Raw genomic sequence first — 19,173 nt, forward strand, 5'->3', positions numbered from 1 at the left:
GTGTAAACAAATCACAACAATACTGTTCCTACAAGCGTAAAAATATTTTAGATACACTGTACACTAGGTGAGCAATGACAATTTATTAGTACTGTACTGAAAGTTTATTATTAAATATATTTACTACAGGTAAAAAAATTTCAAAATTAATAATTACTGGTACATGATAAGCGAAGCATGTTGTACATTATATCGACACTACTGTACCTGTATATGGTAGTACACTGTACTAGCAATATACAGCAACAAGCACATAGACTCTTGGTACATGATTAAAAAAGTTTACAGTAAACCCTCTATAACTCGGCCCATATGGTACTCTAGCCTTGCCGAGTTATCCCAAATTCTGACTTATTGAGGCACTTCCGCCCTCCTACAAAAATATAAAAATAAAAAATTATCTACCTGTATTTGTGTACATGTAATTACTAAATGTAAAAAAGTAACACTTACCAGCACTGAAGGCAAAGAATGAAGCATCATAGTAGGAGACACAGAAAAATGATAGATGACACAGAGGCATGGTAGGTGATACAGATGCATGGTAGTTGACACTGAGGCATGGTAGGTGGTGCAGGTGGTCATATATGCCTATATTTTCCCAGATAATTTTATATATCTCATCATTTCCCAAGTTATACTAATACATTCCGAGACCATATCCATGCCAAGTTATATGAAATTCCGAGTTATCAAATGCCTAGTTATTGAGGGTTTACTGTATATCTTTACTTAAAACAATACAAAATAAAAGTTGCTTTGAAGTAAAATTATATGGATTGTTAATTTAAAACATTCAATTAACAGTACTTTAAATTATTAATGGTAGTACAGTACACTGTGTTGGCAGTATGCGGCAACAAGCATTGCTTTCACTGTCTACCTTTAATGCCACTTGTGACAGTTTTTTGTCAATTATTATCTTTTTAGATAATGTCTTACATGTACCGGTATTTCTCCAGATTTTTTATGTATTTATCGACTTTGTAGCAATGTTAGGGATGAATCTAACGACATTCACAAACAAGTGTTGACATCATTGGCCGACCTGCCCCGAGCCATCCAGCTGTTTCCAGGCGTCTGCCTTGTTTACTACTTTCCAGCATATTCCTGTTAAATTTTTAAACAATTTAACAGCAAATATTCTAGTAACAGCCCTAATAACGTTTGTTTGTAAGAAACTGTAGTTAACTCTGAAAGATATTTTAATGTTTTGAAAGGTGTCGGTATGATTAGTGTAAACACTGACCTTAGGGTGAGTTAAGTAACAGTTGCCTTTCTGGAAAATGCTACAGTTAGTTAAAACTTTTTTGTGAGTGCTGAAAATTAAGCGACAAACCTACCAGTAATGTAAAGTTAAAGTCTGATGCTAGTGGTGGAGCATACTTAGAGGTTGACATTTTATACCTGTTGAATAAGACGACCCCTAGTTTTGAAACCAAAAATTGGAGCTTCAAAAGTCGACTTATAGGCCACAATATACGGTATATATGATGCACATGTCGCCATGAGATGTGACTGCCCGGCCCTCCTAAGTAAACAATTACAACATGCATCTCGCATGTCGGTCAGTTCACTTTGGTCAGTTGTGGAATTACCATCGATCTACCTTCGCTTTTCTTGTTTTCCAGCATTGCCCAGTGTTTGAGCCAATGGTGGAAAAACAAAAGAAAAGCTTTTGTGCTGTAGACATCAGTTGCCAATGTTTGAGCTGGCGACCTGTGGTGTAATGGACAGCATGCTCCCCTCACAAGCTAGCGGACCCGGGTTCGATCCCCGGGCAGGGATGACTATGGGCAAGATTCTTTATGCCATTTGCCTCTGTCTACCCAGCAATAATTGGGAACGTGGATGTTAATCAATTTGAGGATCGTAGTCTGGGGTAATGGTTAGCCAGTGCAGTTGACGAGTTGTCCGGTCTTCTCTGACTATTTCTTGACACTGGGTCATGCAGCTCATTAACTCAGGGTGTGGTTGTTATGTTGGCGACAGCTTCTACACCTTAAACAAATTGCTTAGGTGGCCCTTGGGCTGGTCATTCTCGTTACACGAGGGGCAACCATTAGTGTTTGAACCATTATGTCTGATAACCCTTGACCAAGCACTTCAAAAGGTAGTAGGGTACTATAATTAAAAATGTTTAAATTTTAATTCGGGCAGATAATGGAAAAGTACCATTGTTTTTTCCCTCTCAGGAGGTGTCCCTCATGTTTCGTAAAATCTCATAATTCGTAAGCCCCTATTATTTGGAATCATGAGGGTTTTACTGTAATCCGGAAAAGCCCTGTGGTCTGGCATCAGAGGACTATATATGCCACTTTAAATCTACAAATACCAAATGCAAATGATGGATTTTCAGATAATTTTCTTTCCATTTGATTCAGTTTACATTGCTGGGGCATTTTCCAAATTAACCACATCACTGTAGCCACATCTCAACAAACATAATACTCCAACACACACAGTACTCCAACACACACCAAGTACTCAACACACCAAGTACTCCAACACACACCAAGTACTCTAACTCACACCAAGTACTCCAACACACACTAAGTACTCCAACACACACTAACACACACAGTACTCCAACACACAGGTACTCAACACAGTACTCCAACACACACTAAGTGCTCCAACACACACATAAGTACTCCAGTACTCCAACACACACAGGTACTCCAACACACACTAAATTGCTCACACACACACTAGTACTCCAACACACAGTGCTCCAACACACACAGTACTCCAACACACATTACTCCAACACAGTCTCCAACACACAGTGCTCCAACACACACAGTGCTCCAACACACCAAGTACTCCAACACACACAGTGCTCTAACTCACACCAAGTACTCCAACACACACTAAGTGCTCTAACTCACCAGTATCAACACACACACCAAGTGCTCCAACACACACAGTACTCCAACACACACAGTGCTCCAACACGCACAGTGCTCCAACACACACCGTGCTCCAACACACACAGGTACTCCAACACACACAGTACTCCACACACCAAGTGCTCTAACACAAGTACTCCAACACACAGTACTCACAACACACACAGTTCTCAACACACACAGTGCTCAACACACACAGTACTCAACACACACACAGTGCTCCAACACACAGTGCTCTAACACACACCAAGTACTCCAACACACACAGTGCTCCAACACACCAAGTACTCTAACTCACACAAGTACTCCAACACACACTAAGTTGCTCTAACACACACCAAGTACTCCAACACACACCAAGTGCTCCAACACACACCGTGCTCCAACACCACAGTGCTCCAAACACACCAAGTGTCTATCACCAAAAGTGCTCCAACACACCCAAGTGCTCCAACACACACAGTACTCCAACACACACAGTATCAACACACACTAAGTACTCCTAACACACACTAAGTGCTCCAACACACACCAAGTACTCCAACACACACTAAGTACTCCTAACACACATAAGTACTCCAACACCAAGTACTCCAACACACACTAAGTACTCTAACACACACTAAGTGCTCTAACACACTAAGTACTCCAACACACACCAAGTACTCAACCACTAAGTACTCCAACACACAGTATCCAACACAGTACCAACACACACCACAGTACTCCAACACACACCAAGTACTCTAACTCACACCAAGTACTCCAACACACACCAGTACTCCAACACACAGTGCTCCAACACACACAGTATCCAACACACACTAAGTACTCTAACACACTAAATTGCTCAATACACACATAATACTCAAACACTACTCCAACACACACACTACAGTAAGTACTCTAATACACACATAATACTCAAACACTACTCCAACACACACTACAGTAAGTACTCTAATACACACATAATACTCAAACACTACTCCAACACACTACAGTAAGTACTCTAATACACACATAATACTCAAACACTACTCCAACACACACTAAGTGCTCCAATACACCCATAATACTCAAACACTACTCCAACACACACACACTACAGAAAGTGTCCAATACACCCAAAATACTCAAACACTACTCAACACACACACTACAGTAAGTACTCAATACCCATAATACTCAAACACTACTCAAACACACACACTACAGTAAGTGCTCCAATACACACATAATACTCAAAAACTACTCCAACACACACTACAGTAAGTTACTCCAATACCCATAATACTCAAACACTACTCCAACACACGACAGTAAGTACTCCAATACACATATAATACTCAAACACTACTCCAACACACACACTAATTTCAATACACACATAATATCAAACACTCCAAACACACACTAATTACTCAATACACACATAATGTCAAACACTACTCCAACACACACTGATGGGCTCCAATACACACATAATCTCAAACACTACTCCAACACACACTAATTACTCCAATACACACATAATGCTCAAACACTATCAACACACACACAGTAAGTACCCAATACCCATAATACTCAAACACTACTCTAACACACACTACACTAAGTGCTCAATACACACATAATATCAAACACTATCTCTAACACACACACTAAGTACTCCAATACACATGATGCTCAAACACTACTCCAACACACACTACACTAAGTGCTCCAATACATAATACTCAAACACTACTCCAACACACATAAATTGCTCCAATACACTTATAATACTCAAACACTACTCCAACACACACGACAGTAAGTACTCAATACACATATAATACTCAAACACTACTCCAACACACACTAAGTACTCTAATACACATAATACTCAAACACTACTCAACACACACTACACTAGTCTCCAATACACACATAATACTCAAACACTATCCAACACACTAAGGTGCTCAATACACCCATAATACTCAAACACTACTCCAACACAACGACAGTAAGTACTCCAATACACACATAATACTCAAACACTACTCCAACACACACACTACAGTAAGTACTCCTAATACACATAATACTCAAACACCACTCCAACACACTACAGTAAGTATCCAATACACCCATAATACTCAAACACTACTCCAACACACACACTACAGTAAGTACTCTAATACACACATAATACTCAAACACCCTCCAACACACACTACAGTAAGTACTCCGATACACACATAATACTCAAACACTACTCCTAACACACACTACAGTAAGTACTCCAACACACACTACAGTAAGTGCTCAATACACACATAATATAAACACTATACTCAACTCTGTGCTCAATACCCACCAAAATACTCAAACACTACTCCAACACACACTACAGTAAGTGCTCAATACACACATAATACTCAAACACTACTCCAACACACTACAGTAAGTACTCTAATACACACATAATATCAACACTACTCTAACACACACTCAAGTAAGTACTCAATACCCATAATACTCAAACACTACTCCAACACACACTACAGTAAGTACTCAATACACACATAATACTCAAACACTACTCCAACACACTACAGTAAGTACTCAATACCATAATACTAAACACTACTCTAACACACTACAGTAAGTGCTCAATACACATAATACTCAAACACTACTCTAACACACACCTACAGTAAGTACCCAATACACACATAATACTCAAACACTACTCCAACACACTAAGTGCTCAATTCACACATAATGCTCAAACACTATCCAACACACTACAGTTAAATTATCCAATACACCCATAATGCTCAAACACTATCCAACACACACAACAGTAAGTGCTCCAATACACACATAATGCTCAAACACTACTCCAACACACTAAGTGGTATCCAATACACCCATAAAACTCAAACATTTCTCCAACACACACTACAGTAAATTATCCAATACACACATAATACTCAAACTACTCCAACACACACTACAGTAAGTTGCTCAATACACATAATACTCAAACACTTACTCCAACACACACGTAAATGCTCCCAGTACACACATAATGCTCAAACACTACTCTAACACACACTACAGTAGTACTCCAATACACCCATAATACTCAAACACTACTCCAACACACTACAGTAAGTGCTCCAATACACACATAATACTCAAACACTACTCTACAACACACACTACAGTAAGTGCTCAATACACACATAATGCTCAAACACTACTCTAACACACACTACAGTAGAGTGCTCAATACACACATAATATCAAACACCACTCTAACACACACTGATGAAGTGCTCCAATACACCAATATCAAACACTACTCAACACACACTACAGTAAGTGCTCAATACACACATAATACTCAAACACTATCCAACACACACCTACGGTAAGTGCTCAATACACACATAATACTCAAACACTACTCAACACACTACAGTAGTGCTCAATACACATAATACTCAAACACTACTCCAACACACACTACAGTAAGTGCTCAATACACACATAATACTCAAACACCACTCCTAACACACTACAGTAAATGCTCAATACACACATAATACTCAAACACTACTCCAACACACACTACAGTAAGTAATGCTCAATACACATAATACTCAAACACTACTCCAACACACACTACAGTAAGTACTCCAATACATAATGCTCAACACTACTCCAACACACACACTACAGTAAGTACTCCAATAAACACATAATACTCAAACACTACTCAACACACACTACAGTAAGTGCTCCAATACACACATAATACTCAAACACTATCAACACACACAAGTAAGTGCTCAATACACACATAATATCAAACACTTCCTCTAACACACACTACAGTAAGTACTCCAATACACACATAATACTCAAACACTACTCCAACACACACTGTAAGTACTCCAATACACACATAATGCTCAAACACTACTCCAACACACACTACAGTAAGTACTCCAATACACACATAATACTCAAACCTACTTCAACACACACTACAGTAAGTACTCCAATACACATAATACTCAAACACCACTCTAACACACACACAGATAAGTACTCAATACACACATAATACTCAAACACTACTCCAACACACACTACAGTAAGTGCTCCAATACACACATAATACTCAAACACTACTCCAACACACACTACAGTAAGTGCTCTAATACACACATAATACTCAAACACTACTCCAACACACACTAAGTGCTCAATACACCCATAAAACTCAAACACTACTCAACACACACTACAGTAAGTACTCCAATACACACATAATACTCAAACACTACTCCAACACACACTAATGCTCCAATACACCCAAAACTCAAACACTACTCCAACACACACCAGTAAATTGCTCAGCCACACATAATGCTCAAACACTACTCCAACACCCACTACAGTAAGTACTCAATACACACCAATACTCAAACACCACTCTAGCACACACTACAGTAAGTACTCCAATACACACACTAATACTCAAACACTACTCCAACACACACTACAGTAAGTACTCCAATACACACATAATACTCAAACACCACTCCAACACACACTACAGTAAGTACTCCAATACACACATAATACTCAAACACTACTCCAACACATACTACAGTAAGTACTCCAATACACACATAATACTCAAACCTTACTCCAACACACACTACAGTAAGTACTCCAATACACACATAATACTCAAACACTACTCCAACACACACTACAGTAAGTACTCCAATACACACATAATACTCAAACCTTACTCCAACACACACTACAGTAAGTACTCCAATACACACATAATACTCAAACCTTACTCCAACACACACTACAGTAAGTACTCCAATACACACATAATACTCAAACCTTACTCCAACACGCACAGTACTCCAACAAGCTACTATTAATTTGTTTATACCGAGGATACACAGTATTCTCTCCTAATAAGACATCTTTTAACATTTAGTTGGACATTTTAGAAAAAATGTTGGGGAAAACCCCTGTGATGGCGTGAGTAGTGTTTGTTTAAATAGTCGGCTGTGTGTGTGTGTGTTGAGACTGGGCTCAGAGTTTGGCTGCCAGCCCACTCTGAGCCCCCAGGTTTGGCCTTAAAAAAAATTTCATGCAAGCAAAATGCTTTTTTATATATATACCCAGTATATATATATATATATATATATATATATATATATATATATATATATATATATATATATATATATATATATATATATATATATATATATATATATATATATAAGTAAACCCTTGCCGAGTTATCACAAATTTCGACAAGGGGACACAGCTCTGGGTTAAAGAAGCCGCAAGTCCAGAAAACTGTGAGGGGTAACTTTTTCGGAGTGAGAGTTGTGAACTCTTCGAACATCCTGCCAGAGAGTGTTGTGACGGCACCGAGTGTGAGCTCTTTCAAGAAAAAGCTTTTATTTTATTTTATTTTTTAGGGTGTTGTGGTCACGGCTGTGATAAAGGCCAACCAGGGAGTGTAGTACTGTGCCTTCAGTTAAATCAGTTCATAGTTGTCATCAGTGAATGCAGAAGAGACTATAAATAACTTAAAGTGAATAATATTGGCATTCAAGCTGGTAAGGACAACTGCCAGCCTATTCTTGTCATAGGTGCCACAGAGACTTTAAATTTTATTTTGTTGTGTGCTGTCTCAAGGACTGAATCTGTGTTTATAATACACCACTCACAGGGAGATACAGTGTACACAGTGATAGTTCATAGTGTCATCAGTGACCGCTGAAGTTGTAAATAACTTAAAGTGAGCGCTCACTAGCAAGCAAGCTGGAAAGGCACCGTGCCAGCTGAAACCAAGTCGTGTCATAGGTGCCACAGAGACTTTAAATTTTATGTTGATTGTGTGCTTTCTCAAGGACTGAAACTGTGCCTACAATACACCATTCACAGGGAGATACAGTGTACGCAGTCGCAGACGACAACTCCATAGGCAACAGAGAGTAGCTAAGTACTTTTTCTCTCTTTATTTTCTTTGAAATAGGTGTAGATTTATACACAGTCTGCACCCCCCCCCCCCACCACAACAACAACAACCATGAGTTTGATATGTGATTACTGCAGGGAGACGTCGGATATGGAGGATACAGGCCTGACTAATGCAACGTTTAGGAAGTTACTAACTGCGTGACAGAGACGTGACCGATCGCCCGGGCGGCTAGCCAGCCGATCAGTGGCGAAGAATATAAATGAAAAGAGACGTGACCGATCGCCCAAGCGGCTAACAAGCCGATCAGTGGCGAAGAGGCTAAAAGTAAAAAAAGTAAAAAGACCAGACTGGATAAGCACCGGAGCAGGTTCAGATACATTCAGGAGCTTGTGCAATGTGCATGCCCAATACTTGCCAACAGTGCGTAACAGAGAAATAACCGATCGCCCCAGTGGCTAACGAGCCGATCAGTGGTGAAAAGGATAAAAGTAGTGAAAGTAAACTAATAAAAAATTATCGACCCATATACAGTATGTGTTTATGTACATGTAATTACTAAATGTAAAATGGTAACACTTAACATCATTGCAGGCAAAGAATGAAGCTTACCAGCTGTTCAGGTGGTTGGTGTATCCAGTACCCGGTATTGTACATATTAGTACAGGATGAAACCGAGAACCAGGAAACCTGTGGTGTTTGGTAGGGTCACACTTGATAACACCCTTCTCACATGTGTTTGGGCCGAGGCTTGAACCCTTGACATAATAGCTAGAGATATACGTCTTAACTCTGTACCACCAACATATTTTTGGTTCTTTTCAGAGAAAATAAGAATAATAGAAAAAAAAATCGATGGAAAGAAATAATAACTGAAATATTTTGTCATTACCAAATAGCTTCTATTTATTGTACAATGTCATGGCTTGCATTGTATCATGTTTCCTGTTCATTGGGTAACGTACCTGAGTCAGCAAAAATGTATTGGAAAATAAAATAACACTTATAGTCTCTGTTAGTAAGGGTTGGAGTTCTGTGGAAAGGCTTACAACATGAGGTAGAGAACATAAATGTTCTTCAATTTTCAATTTCAATTGTTTATTCCTTGATAGAGGAAGCGGCATCCTAGTGCTGTCACTAGGTACCCCTGTACAATGACACCAGAAGCATCTGGCAAGTGTGACAAGTACATACAGTATAAATATTATAAAGGGGCTTACTAAAGCCTAAGGAAGGAAGGATATTCCTTTAACACATAATCAATATTATTTACAAAATATCTGGCCAGTATGGGGAGGATCATCGTGTCTCCGTCAGGGGGTCGTGGAGTGGTGGTCCAGCAGGCGTCACGGAAGCGTTGTGTGTGGGGACATCTTAGGAGGTAGTGAATAAGGGTGCGGCTGTCGGGTCTTCTGCATAATGCACAAGAGTAAATGTTCTTAGCAAGCTTTGTTAATAATGGAAATACCCTGTATATCTGCTGATAGGATTTTCTATTCCATATTTAGCAAAAAATTTAATGTCATTATTTATTTTATAAACAATGTCTCATTGTAGTATTAAACATTATTACTTTTATGTTAAAAGATACTTGTATCACTTATCAAGTGATTCAATACTTTTAATGGCATTTATAAATACCTATGAAGAGATCACTGTGATTACTGCTCACATTCGTGCCAAACCACATGTAACTGTGCCATCAGTCAGTTTGTCTTTCGTATGCCGTGCCATTTCACTGTTATGTCAAGGACGAGGGTGTAGTGACACCTGTGGCAGACAACACTCGTGCATGTACTGTAGAACATAAGAAAAAATTGCAGAAACTGGGTTGGGTGAATATTGTATAATGGAAATATTTCTTAATACAGGTACATGATGTACTATTTTGCTGCAAGGTTTTGAATGATGTGTATCTCTTATATAGGATCAGAAAAAGTATACGTCTGTTTGGTTCTGTTGAGATGTCTCGTCTTTGGTTTTTAAGATGTTTCACGTAAATGAATGATACAGTTTGGGACCAGTCTCTTATTGATTTCGAATTGTTTAGTTACTGTTGTGCTGGAGTACAGGAAATTCATGATAAGCTAAATAATTAAGATAAAGAACTTCACCAATACTATGGTAACTAAATATAAGATAATATATTTCATAATAGAACTTGGAAAATAGCACACATTCTTTTGTCCTTTGCTAAGTAAACCATTTGTGTTGATATACAGTATACCGATCAAAGCACAGTCACTTATGGAACCTTTAAATGTTATATACAGTAGTATTTACAGTGTAATGCAAATACATTATACTGTATAGTTTGGATTCATATTTTTCTAATTACTGTTCAGTAAAAGGATAACTTTCATCTCTGATGTCCTTTGGTTTGGGCCAAATCTTATAGTTTTTGTTGCAATTTTCTTATTACAGTACTGTTATGTTAGTTCGGAATGCAAGAGTTATAATTAAGATTATGCCATACAGTGCTTTTAATGTTGGTTGTAACTTCTGTTTACCTGGTGTAGTCCTCTATGGACGGTCTGGTAGGTACAGCACTGTTGGTAAAAGTATTACACACAATAAATATTTTTGAGTTAAGTTTGCTAACCCAAATTGTGTTTTCTCTTTTTATTAAAAAAATAGTCTGCACAATTCATCTATGATATCACTGTAACTAACACAATGAACTACGTATAAGCGTTAGTATACTGTAGTTGAAACGAGTTATAGCGAGCTTTGTTAACACATAAGAACATAAGAAAATAAGGAGCCTGCAATAGGCCGGTTGGCCTGTGCATGGCAGGTCCTGTCGAGAGTTACTACCACTCTCTATCATCCATGAATCTATCTAGCCTCCTTTTGAAACTTTCCAGAGTTCCCGCACTGACTACAAAGTTGCTAAGCTTGTTCCACTCGCCCACCACCCTATTTGTGAACCAGTTTCTTCCTATCTCCCTCCTAAACCTAAACTTATCCAACTTGAATCCGTTGCTCCGAGTCCTATCCTGCTCGGATATTATAAGAACTTTATCTATATCCCCTTTATTGATTCCTTTCACCCACTTAAATACTTCTATCATATCTCCTCGCACTCTTCGTCTTTCTAGGGAATGCAAGTTAAGTTTCTTTAACCTATCCTGATATGGAAGGTTTCTAAGTCCCGGAATCATTTTTGTCATTCTTCGCTGCACCGACTCTAGTGAATTGATATCCATTCTATAATAAGGGCACCAGAACTGAACCGCATAATCGAGGTGCGGCCTGACTAGCGAAAGATATAGTTGCAATAAGACCTCTGCACTCTTGTTACTTACACTTCTAGATATAAAACCCAATACTCTGTTTGCCTTATTTCGAACATTAACGCACTGTTTTCTAGGCCGTAGGTCCAGGCTTACAAGTACCCCTAGGTCTCTTTCACAAGTCGACTTCTCTAGGTTGATTTTGTTAATACATTATAAGTATTTGTTCTTCCAATATTAAGTACGCTGCACTTGCTGGTGTTGAATTTCATTTGCCATTTTTCAGACCACCCCTGCAGTTCATTTAGATCCTCCTGTAATGCATTAGCATCCTGCCCCGAATTAATTTGCCGCCCTATTTTGGTGTCATCCGCAAACTTGCTTATGTCACTGATGATCCCAGATCGTTTATGTAGATTATGAACAAGAGTGGGCCTAGTACTGACCCCTGGGGAACCCCACTGGTGTGGTGTGTCTGAGAGACCTAGTATACTGCCAGATTCTGGGGTCACTAAGTCCAAGGGGATAACTTAACTATTGTCTTAATTTTAAGGGTTGCTGCCACCAGACCCCCTCTGGGCAGTATGTAGCTCGTTAGGTAGCATGCAGAGTGAACTAGGCATTGGGTTAGGTTTTTCATTGACCAAATCGATACGGGGAAAGAAGGGTGAAACCATAACATGTCTTAACTAATTTATTCCTTATAAAACATACTGCATTCCGGTAAAATACGAATGAGTTGGCCTTCCTCAGGAGAACAACGATGATTTTGGTTACCCTTCTTACAATATCACTCAACACGTCAGACTGCTCCACCTGTATGGAATATAGCACCTTAGGTCAGTCGGCCTCCCTGTATGGGCCAGTCGGCCTCCTGCAGTATCCCACTTTCTTATGTTCTTATCTCACATGGTGGGACGGTCACAGGGATAATGGCCGACATCCAGCAAGGTGCTCCGACCGCGTGGGACCTGAGGTGATGGGAGAACAAAGGATACTCAGAAATAATGCCTGATGGGCCGTTATCACCCACCCCAACACATCCCTATTTCAGTTTATGCATCAAGCAAAGTTTTAAATTGTAGTAACTGCTATATTAGCCTTTTTTAGCGCGGGATGTAGACCTGAGGTGATGGGAGAACGAAGGATACTAAGGACAGTGCCCTGCTGCTCCTCACCTCGTAGTCCTACAGTTTCCAATCTTTAATTTTTACTTTGATTTCATATGGTTCTCGCATCTCCATTTCCGGTTTATTGTGACCTGCTGTCTTATAAATCCATATTTTAATTTTAACTTACATACTAGAATACGGTTCGGGCTTGACAGTTCTTGGGGAAATTAAGTGGGCTATATCAAGAACACACACCTGTAGGCCGGGTACAAGGGACGCTGCCTTGAAACAAAAGCCGTATGTTCAGAGCATGGGTATCCACTTCACTTAAAACTGTAATTAGGGATCCTCCCCTCACACATTGCACTATTTGAACACAGACATAAGATTCTCTGGTCACTGTACATGTCGTGGGTATACGCCACCCGAGGATACGAGGTGTATTAAGTTCACACCGATGCATACAAGATATTTCCTTTCAAGTATAGTTTCTGGGTCACTTCCAACACCTCACATAGTTCTGATACATTTATCCTTTTTCCAGATCATTGTTCTCGTGTATTTTCATGTGATATCTGCGGAAGTTATGTTCGCTACTCGTTCACAGACGTAAATAATATGACCTTCAAACCCTGATCCACACTTAGTCCTACAGTACACTAGTCCGGCTCAACTGGACTTCCCCAACCATCTTATGGATACCTTGAGTTCTCCTTAATGCTATGAATACATACAATTAATATTATATAACCGTACCTGGGTACAATACAACACATGATTCAGTAACATTGAGTAGGTGAGTTATCCTTTATCAATGTTTCCCGTTCTCTGAGATTCTACAAGCGCGGTGGATTTAAATGTTATGTAGCGTAATATGAATTAAAGGGGGAGTTTAGGAATGACAATGATGTGTGCAGTAAACTAGGATGACTGAAGTAACCGGCGAATAAACTGATGACCATGTTAGACAGTGGTGCGCAGAGGTCATTTAAAAGACAATGAGGTTACATTGACGTACATCACTTGCTTCAATATTAGACAGTATTTACTAGACACTTGCTCATAGTTTAAAATAAACATAATGTATGCAGCCCAAATTTATATAACTAATACTGTGTTAGACAGGAGCTAATACATGATTGGCGAAATGTGAAACATTGTCTTCATAGATAGGACAAGTAAGTGAGACTGTCTGCTACTGTACATGACTACAGTGTGGGTCAGAAATTAGGCTGGTGTATTCATAATTCATAATTGTAATCAAAATAATTTATACTATATATATATACAGGGCATAAATTTTCAATCTTATAATAAAAAAATAAAAAAAAATTTAATCATAATCTAGCTTCTTCTATACCTTATAATCGTATCCACGTAAAAATCATCTTATTCTCTGATTATATATTATATAGTTACACTTACTTTAAAAGGGATGTGCTTCCTTGTTTGGAGTACTGTCACCCCATGTGGTCCCTGAGATAAGCTAGAGACTGTCAGTTTATTAAAAACGTCCAAAGGAGGGCCACCAGATTAGTTGGTGCCAACACTATGGCACTTTAGTTATCCAGAGAGTCTAGAACACGAACAACTGCTTAGCTTATACTACATTATAGGCGGGCAAGGGATTTATAAACACCTCAGAGGATATTACTCAATCAAGTGTCCATATCTGGAGCTGGTGGATGCCTGCCCCTCTTCAGGTCACAGCTTACTGTAAGGTTGAAGGAGCCACAAGTTAAAAAAAACGTCGGGCAAACTTTTTTTTTAGAGTGAGAGCTGCAAACTCTGCTAGAGAGTGTTGTGATGGTGCTGAGTGTGAGATCATTCAAGACTAGACTTGACCAACACTGGCGCAGGTACAGATACATCCTGGAACCTGTACTTGCCAACAGTGTATAACCGCCCAAGTGGCTAACAAGCCGATCAGTGGCAAAGAGGTTAAAGTAAAATAAAGAATTGATATAATATTCGATTTACTTATTGGATTGCCGTACATATCAATAGACATTTAAATTTTTCTTGCCACTTTGAATAGTCTGTCATTTTGCATAACCATACAATCTGGCAACACTGACCATATGACCAGTTACTATGACGCCCCGATTTCTTCTACACCACCAGAGGTCCTTCATGTCCTTCTACCCCAAAGAAGGGCCAGCAAGCACATTATCAGTATTATAGGATACTCCTCTGCTATTGGATAATTTGTGCTGTTCACTGCCTGTAAAGTTTGGCTCCACATATTATCAGCCATTTTGAGCCATTTCAAGTGTCGGCATTAAAGTTAAAGCTGAATTTTTAAGCTACCTTATTTTTGGTATTTGTAATCATGAATGAAGTGGAGCCCAGGGAAATCATAATCCATTATATTGAAGCCAATGTAATCACAGGTGTAAAAAAGAAAAATCATAATCCAAAATACTGATACATTTTAATCACCAATCTCAATCGGCCCCATACCTGGTGTGTGTGGTCCTAAGCCTTGATAGTGAGGATCATTAGCCCCTCTCTATGTTAATTGTCACCTTATAAATTTAATACACAAGTGTTTCTGAAAACTTCATACCATACACAACAACTTTTACCCTAATAAATAAAAATATTATATAATTTTCAAGTGTTTCAGTTATTTCATGTAGTTCTTATGAGTTTAAAAATCTGATCTTCCCCATTTAAAATTTTAACCATGAAAAATCTAAAAAGACTACAGCAAAAACCAAGATACGATAATAAAGAACTTGAAAGGTTTATTTTCAAGCCATCGAAGTTCAATAAGAGTTCGTGTTGTGGCACTGCAAACATCAAAGAGGTATTCTGTTTCTTCCTCCATAAATATTCCTTTTGCTCATCCAGGTATTTACAGAACAGGATCTTCAGGGGCTTAACAAGCTCGTTGCACAACTCCCTTAGCACTGGGATGCACCTTTAGCTTTGACAGTTGATTTCTTATAACCTCTTCTGTGAACACAATGTGGGTCTATGCTGTGCCGAACCGTCTGTCTTCTCTTGTGAACACCGAAGAAAAGAAGCTGTTCAATGCCTCATCTTTGTCCTAGTCAGAATCTGCGTAATTACCATCTTCAGGCCTCAGGTTTGATACTCTAACTCGCGTTTTTAATTTCGACTTTGCATAGCGGTAAAACACATTTGGGTTTCACTTAACCTCGCTTACAACCAGCCTCTGGAACTCCTCGTCAACCCTTCTACACTCTGACTTTCCTTGGTTCCCGGCTCTTCCACACATCCTCCTGTCCTGCTCATCGTTTGACCTAACCCACGCCTTGAATTTCTGGGTTTTCTTCTTAACTTTGTTGACCGCCGCATGGTCCATGTGTAGGGGTCTCCTTGTACAGTATTCCTAGAGGCACTGGGTTTGGTCTTGGGTATATATTTCTTGATCAAATGGTTCACTTTACTAGTTATGATATTCAGCGTAGTGGACAGAAACCCCATTCAAATGCCTGCTCATGGAAGCTGCCCAATCACATCCTTGCCCAATCATTTTTTCTGGTTCAAGGTTCAATTTCTCTATTTGGCTCATAATTACTTGGGTAAGACCATGACCAGTAACATCATATACAGGCACAAAATCTGGGCATGCACCGGCTCCTGAATGTACCTGAACCCGCTCCAGTGTTGGTCAAGCCTTCTCTTGAAAGAGCTCACACTCGGTGCCGTCACAACACTCTCTGGTAGATTGTTCCAAGAGTTTACAACCCTCACTCCGAAAAAGTTTGCCCTCACAGTTTTCTGGACTTGCGGCTTCTTCAATCTTGAGCTGTGACCCCTTGTGGGGCGAGCGTCCGCCTGCTCCAAGTAGGGACACTTGACTGAGTAGTGCCCCCTGAGATGCTTATACACCTCAACTAGGTCACCCCTTGCCCGTCTGTAATATAAGCTAGGGAAGTGTGAACCAATATCTCATAACCCCACAACGTGACCGATCGCACAAGCGACTAACGTGTCGATCAGTGGTGAAAAGGATATAAGTAAAAAGTAATGCAATGAACATCTCCAGAAATTTTGGTGCAAGTATATACAGCAAAATCTCCATATAACATACATTTATATCCACATAGTCCATTAAATAGAGATTTCACTGTACATAATTTCCACTGCTGTGTACTCTTTAACTATTACCTAGCCTAAGACGGAAGCATATCAGTTTAGGTCAAACATTAACACAATATTTCAATATAACAGTAACAATGAGGCGTTCAAATAGTGTTACAATAGACTTTATTTCTTCACTTGTAAACTAGCGACAGATGACTAAGCTGTAACTGTCAGCTTTCAGTTATATACGATCTTGGTCTTGTTCACTCATACCAGACTTGATAGAGCTGTGGTGGCAATTATTATCCACATTTAATACACGTAAGTAACTAAATAATCTGTTAATATGTGACCCAATGATCAACTTGTTCAATGTAGAAAACAAACCACGAACAATAGTGATACACTTGTTAATACCTAGTACAAGTAACTCTTTTTACACTATCTTTTATCACTATACCTACTTTATAATATTTGTTCAAACTCATCAAGCAGGGATATAATTAATATGGATTTATTTAAAGGAACATTATAACACAAAAAAATCCATTTAATGTGGGATATAACACCCCAGAAGTAACATGGTCAGGGTGGACAGTAAGGAAGCTCTATAATAAACACTGAGAAATGTCATCCACCAGCTGACTCAGTCTTGGTTATTTGTCTCATCCAAACCCACACGTAGACGCGGTAAGTTCATGGCATATTAAAGCAACACGGGAATCATAGTAATTATATTTTGTACAATCAATGGTTTAGTAAAAATTTAATACACTTCTATGACGTTTCTCTCGTAAATAATATGAAAATTACTTCACCTAATCTCCCTGGACCTACCCACTCAGGCATAAATTAGTTTTTTGTAAGGGAAACTGGTAATGTATGAGAACAACTACCAGAAGGAATTGTTAATTTACAGTTTCAGCCACAACTACTGTTAGGCCACAATTTTTTGGGGTATTTTTGTATTGTGCACATAACTTTCTTACCCGAAATCTATTATCATATATGAATAAGACATCTAATTTTAAGGTAATTTTCTTCTATTACATTACCGTCGCAAACGTATAATAACGGAGATAGCATATCCAAAATTTTCTATATTTTCTTCCATTAATCATTCACCATTATCGCCTACCTCACCTCCCACTCAGCATGTTTCCTTCATAAATCATCACGTACATGCGTTCCCGTACATGTCACGCGACCAATCAAAAGCTTTTTTTTTTGCGACTAATTAAAATGATTTGTGGTTTAATTTGCAGTGTTTTTGGCCCAATCAAAATCGATTTTTATTTTGGGTCATATTTCGAAATTCCAATTTATTTCCGACCATTGAAGTCTGCTATGGGTGTCACTTCAATTATGTGGAGTTTATTGTGAATTTTGGAGAAAAAAAAACGAACAAGCTATAGCATTTTTTAGATCTCATGGTGTTCTCCCGACATCAGTAGTGTTCTAAGTGTAGGAACAAGTGTAAATATTGTCAAGACCAACATAGTTGGCATTGCAGTAACTCATTCCTTATTCCCAAAACAAAGAAGGGACATTGGTGTTCGTACATTGTCAGTGAATACAACGGAACGAGAACCAGGACAATAAGGTAAGAAATAAGTGATTCCATCATATGGGGAGGGTTAGGTCAGGTCAGGTCAGATCAGATCAGGTCAGGTCAGATCAGATCAGGTCAGGTTATGTTAGGTTAAGTTAGGTCATCCAAAATAAGGTTCGGTATATATGTTTTTCTATTTTTTTTGTGTGTTTTATATTCGCTTGGCCATGATTTTTGGCGGAAAACGTCTCACGCAAAACACTCAATAACAAAAAAA

General features: G+C 38.8%; 1 protein-coding gene across 4 annotated transcripts in view; it reads left to right on the plus strand.

The window, feature by feature from the left end:
- The window catches only part of LOC121872965 (calpain-7-like), a 102,899-nt gene that overhangs the window by 33,861 nt on the left and 49,865 nt on the right, over positions 1 to 19,173 (plus strand). The window contains exon 14 of one of the 4 annotated variants that reach the window (XM_042376119.1): positions 9,532 to 10,112. The exons of 1 other annotated variant lie outside the window; for it this stretch is intronic. In XM_042376119.1, the coding sequence (XP_042232053.1) occupies positions 9,532 to 9,542 (11 nt within the window). In that variant the 3' untranslated portion in view covers positions 9,543 to 10,112. Of the gene's footprint in view, positions 1 to 9,531; positions 10,113 to 17,195; positions 18,035 to 19,173 lie in introns of those variants that run through there. 2 more of the 4 variants (XM_042376118.1, XM_042376117.1) reach the window with 2 other exon arrangements.

The sequence above is a fragment of the Homarus americanus genome, unplaced genomic scaffold (assembly GCF_018991925.1).
Source record: "Homarus americanus isolate GMGI-L3 unplaced genomic scaffold, GMGI_Hamer_2.0 scaffold11022, whole genome shotgun sequence".
Taxonomy (NCBI): domain Eukaryota; kingdom Metazoa; phylum Arthropoda; class Malacostraca; order Decapoda; family Nephropidae; genus Homarus; species Homarus americanus.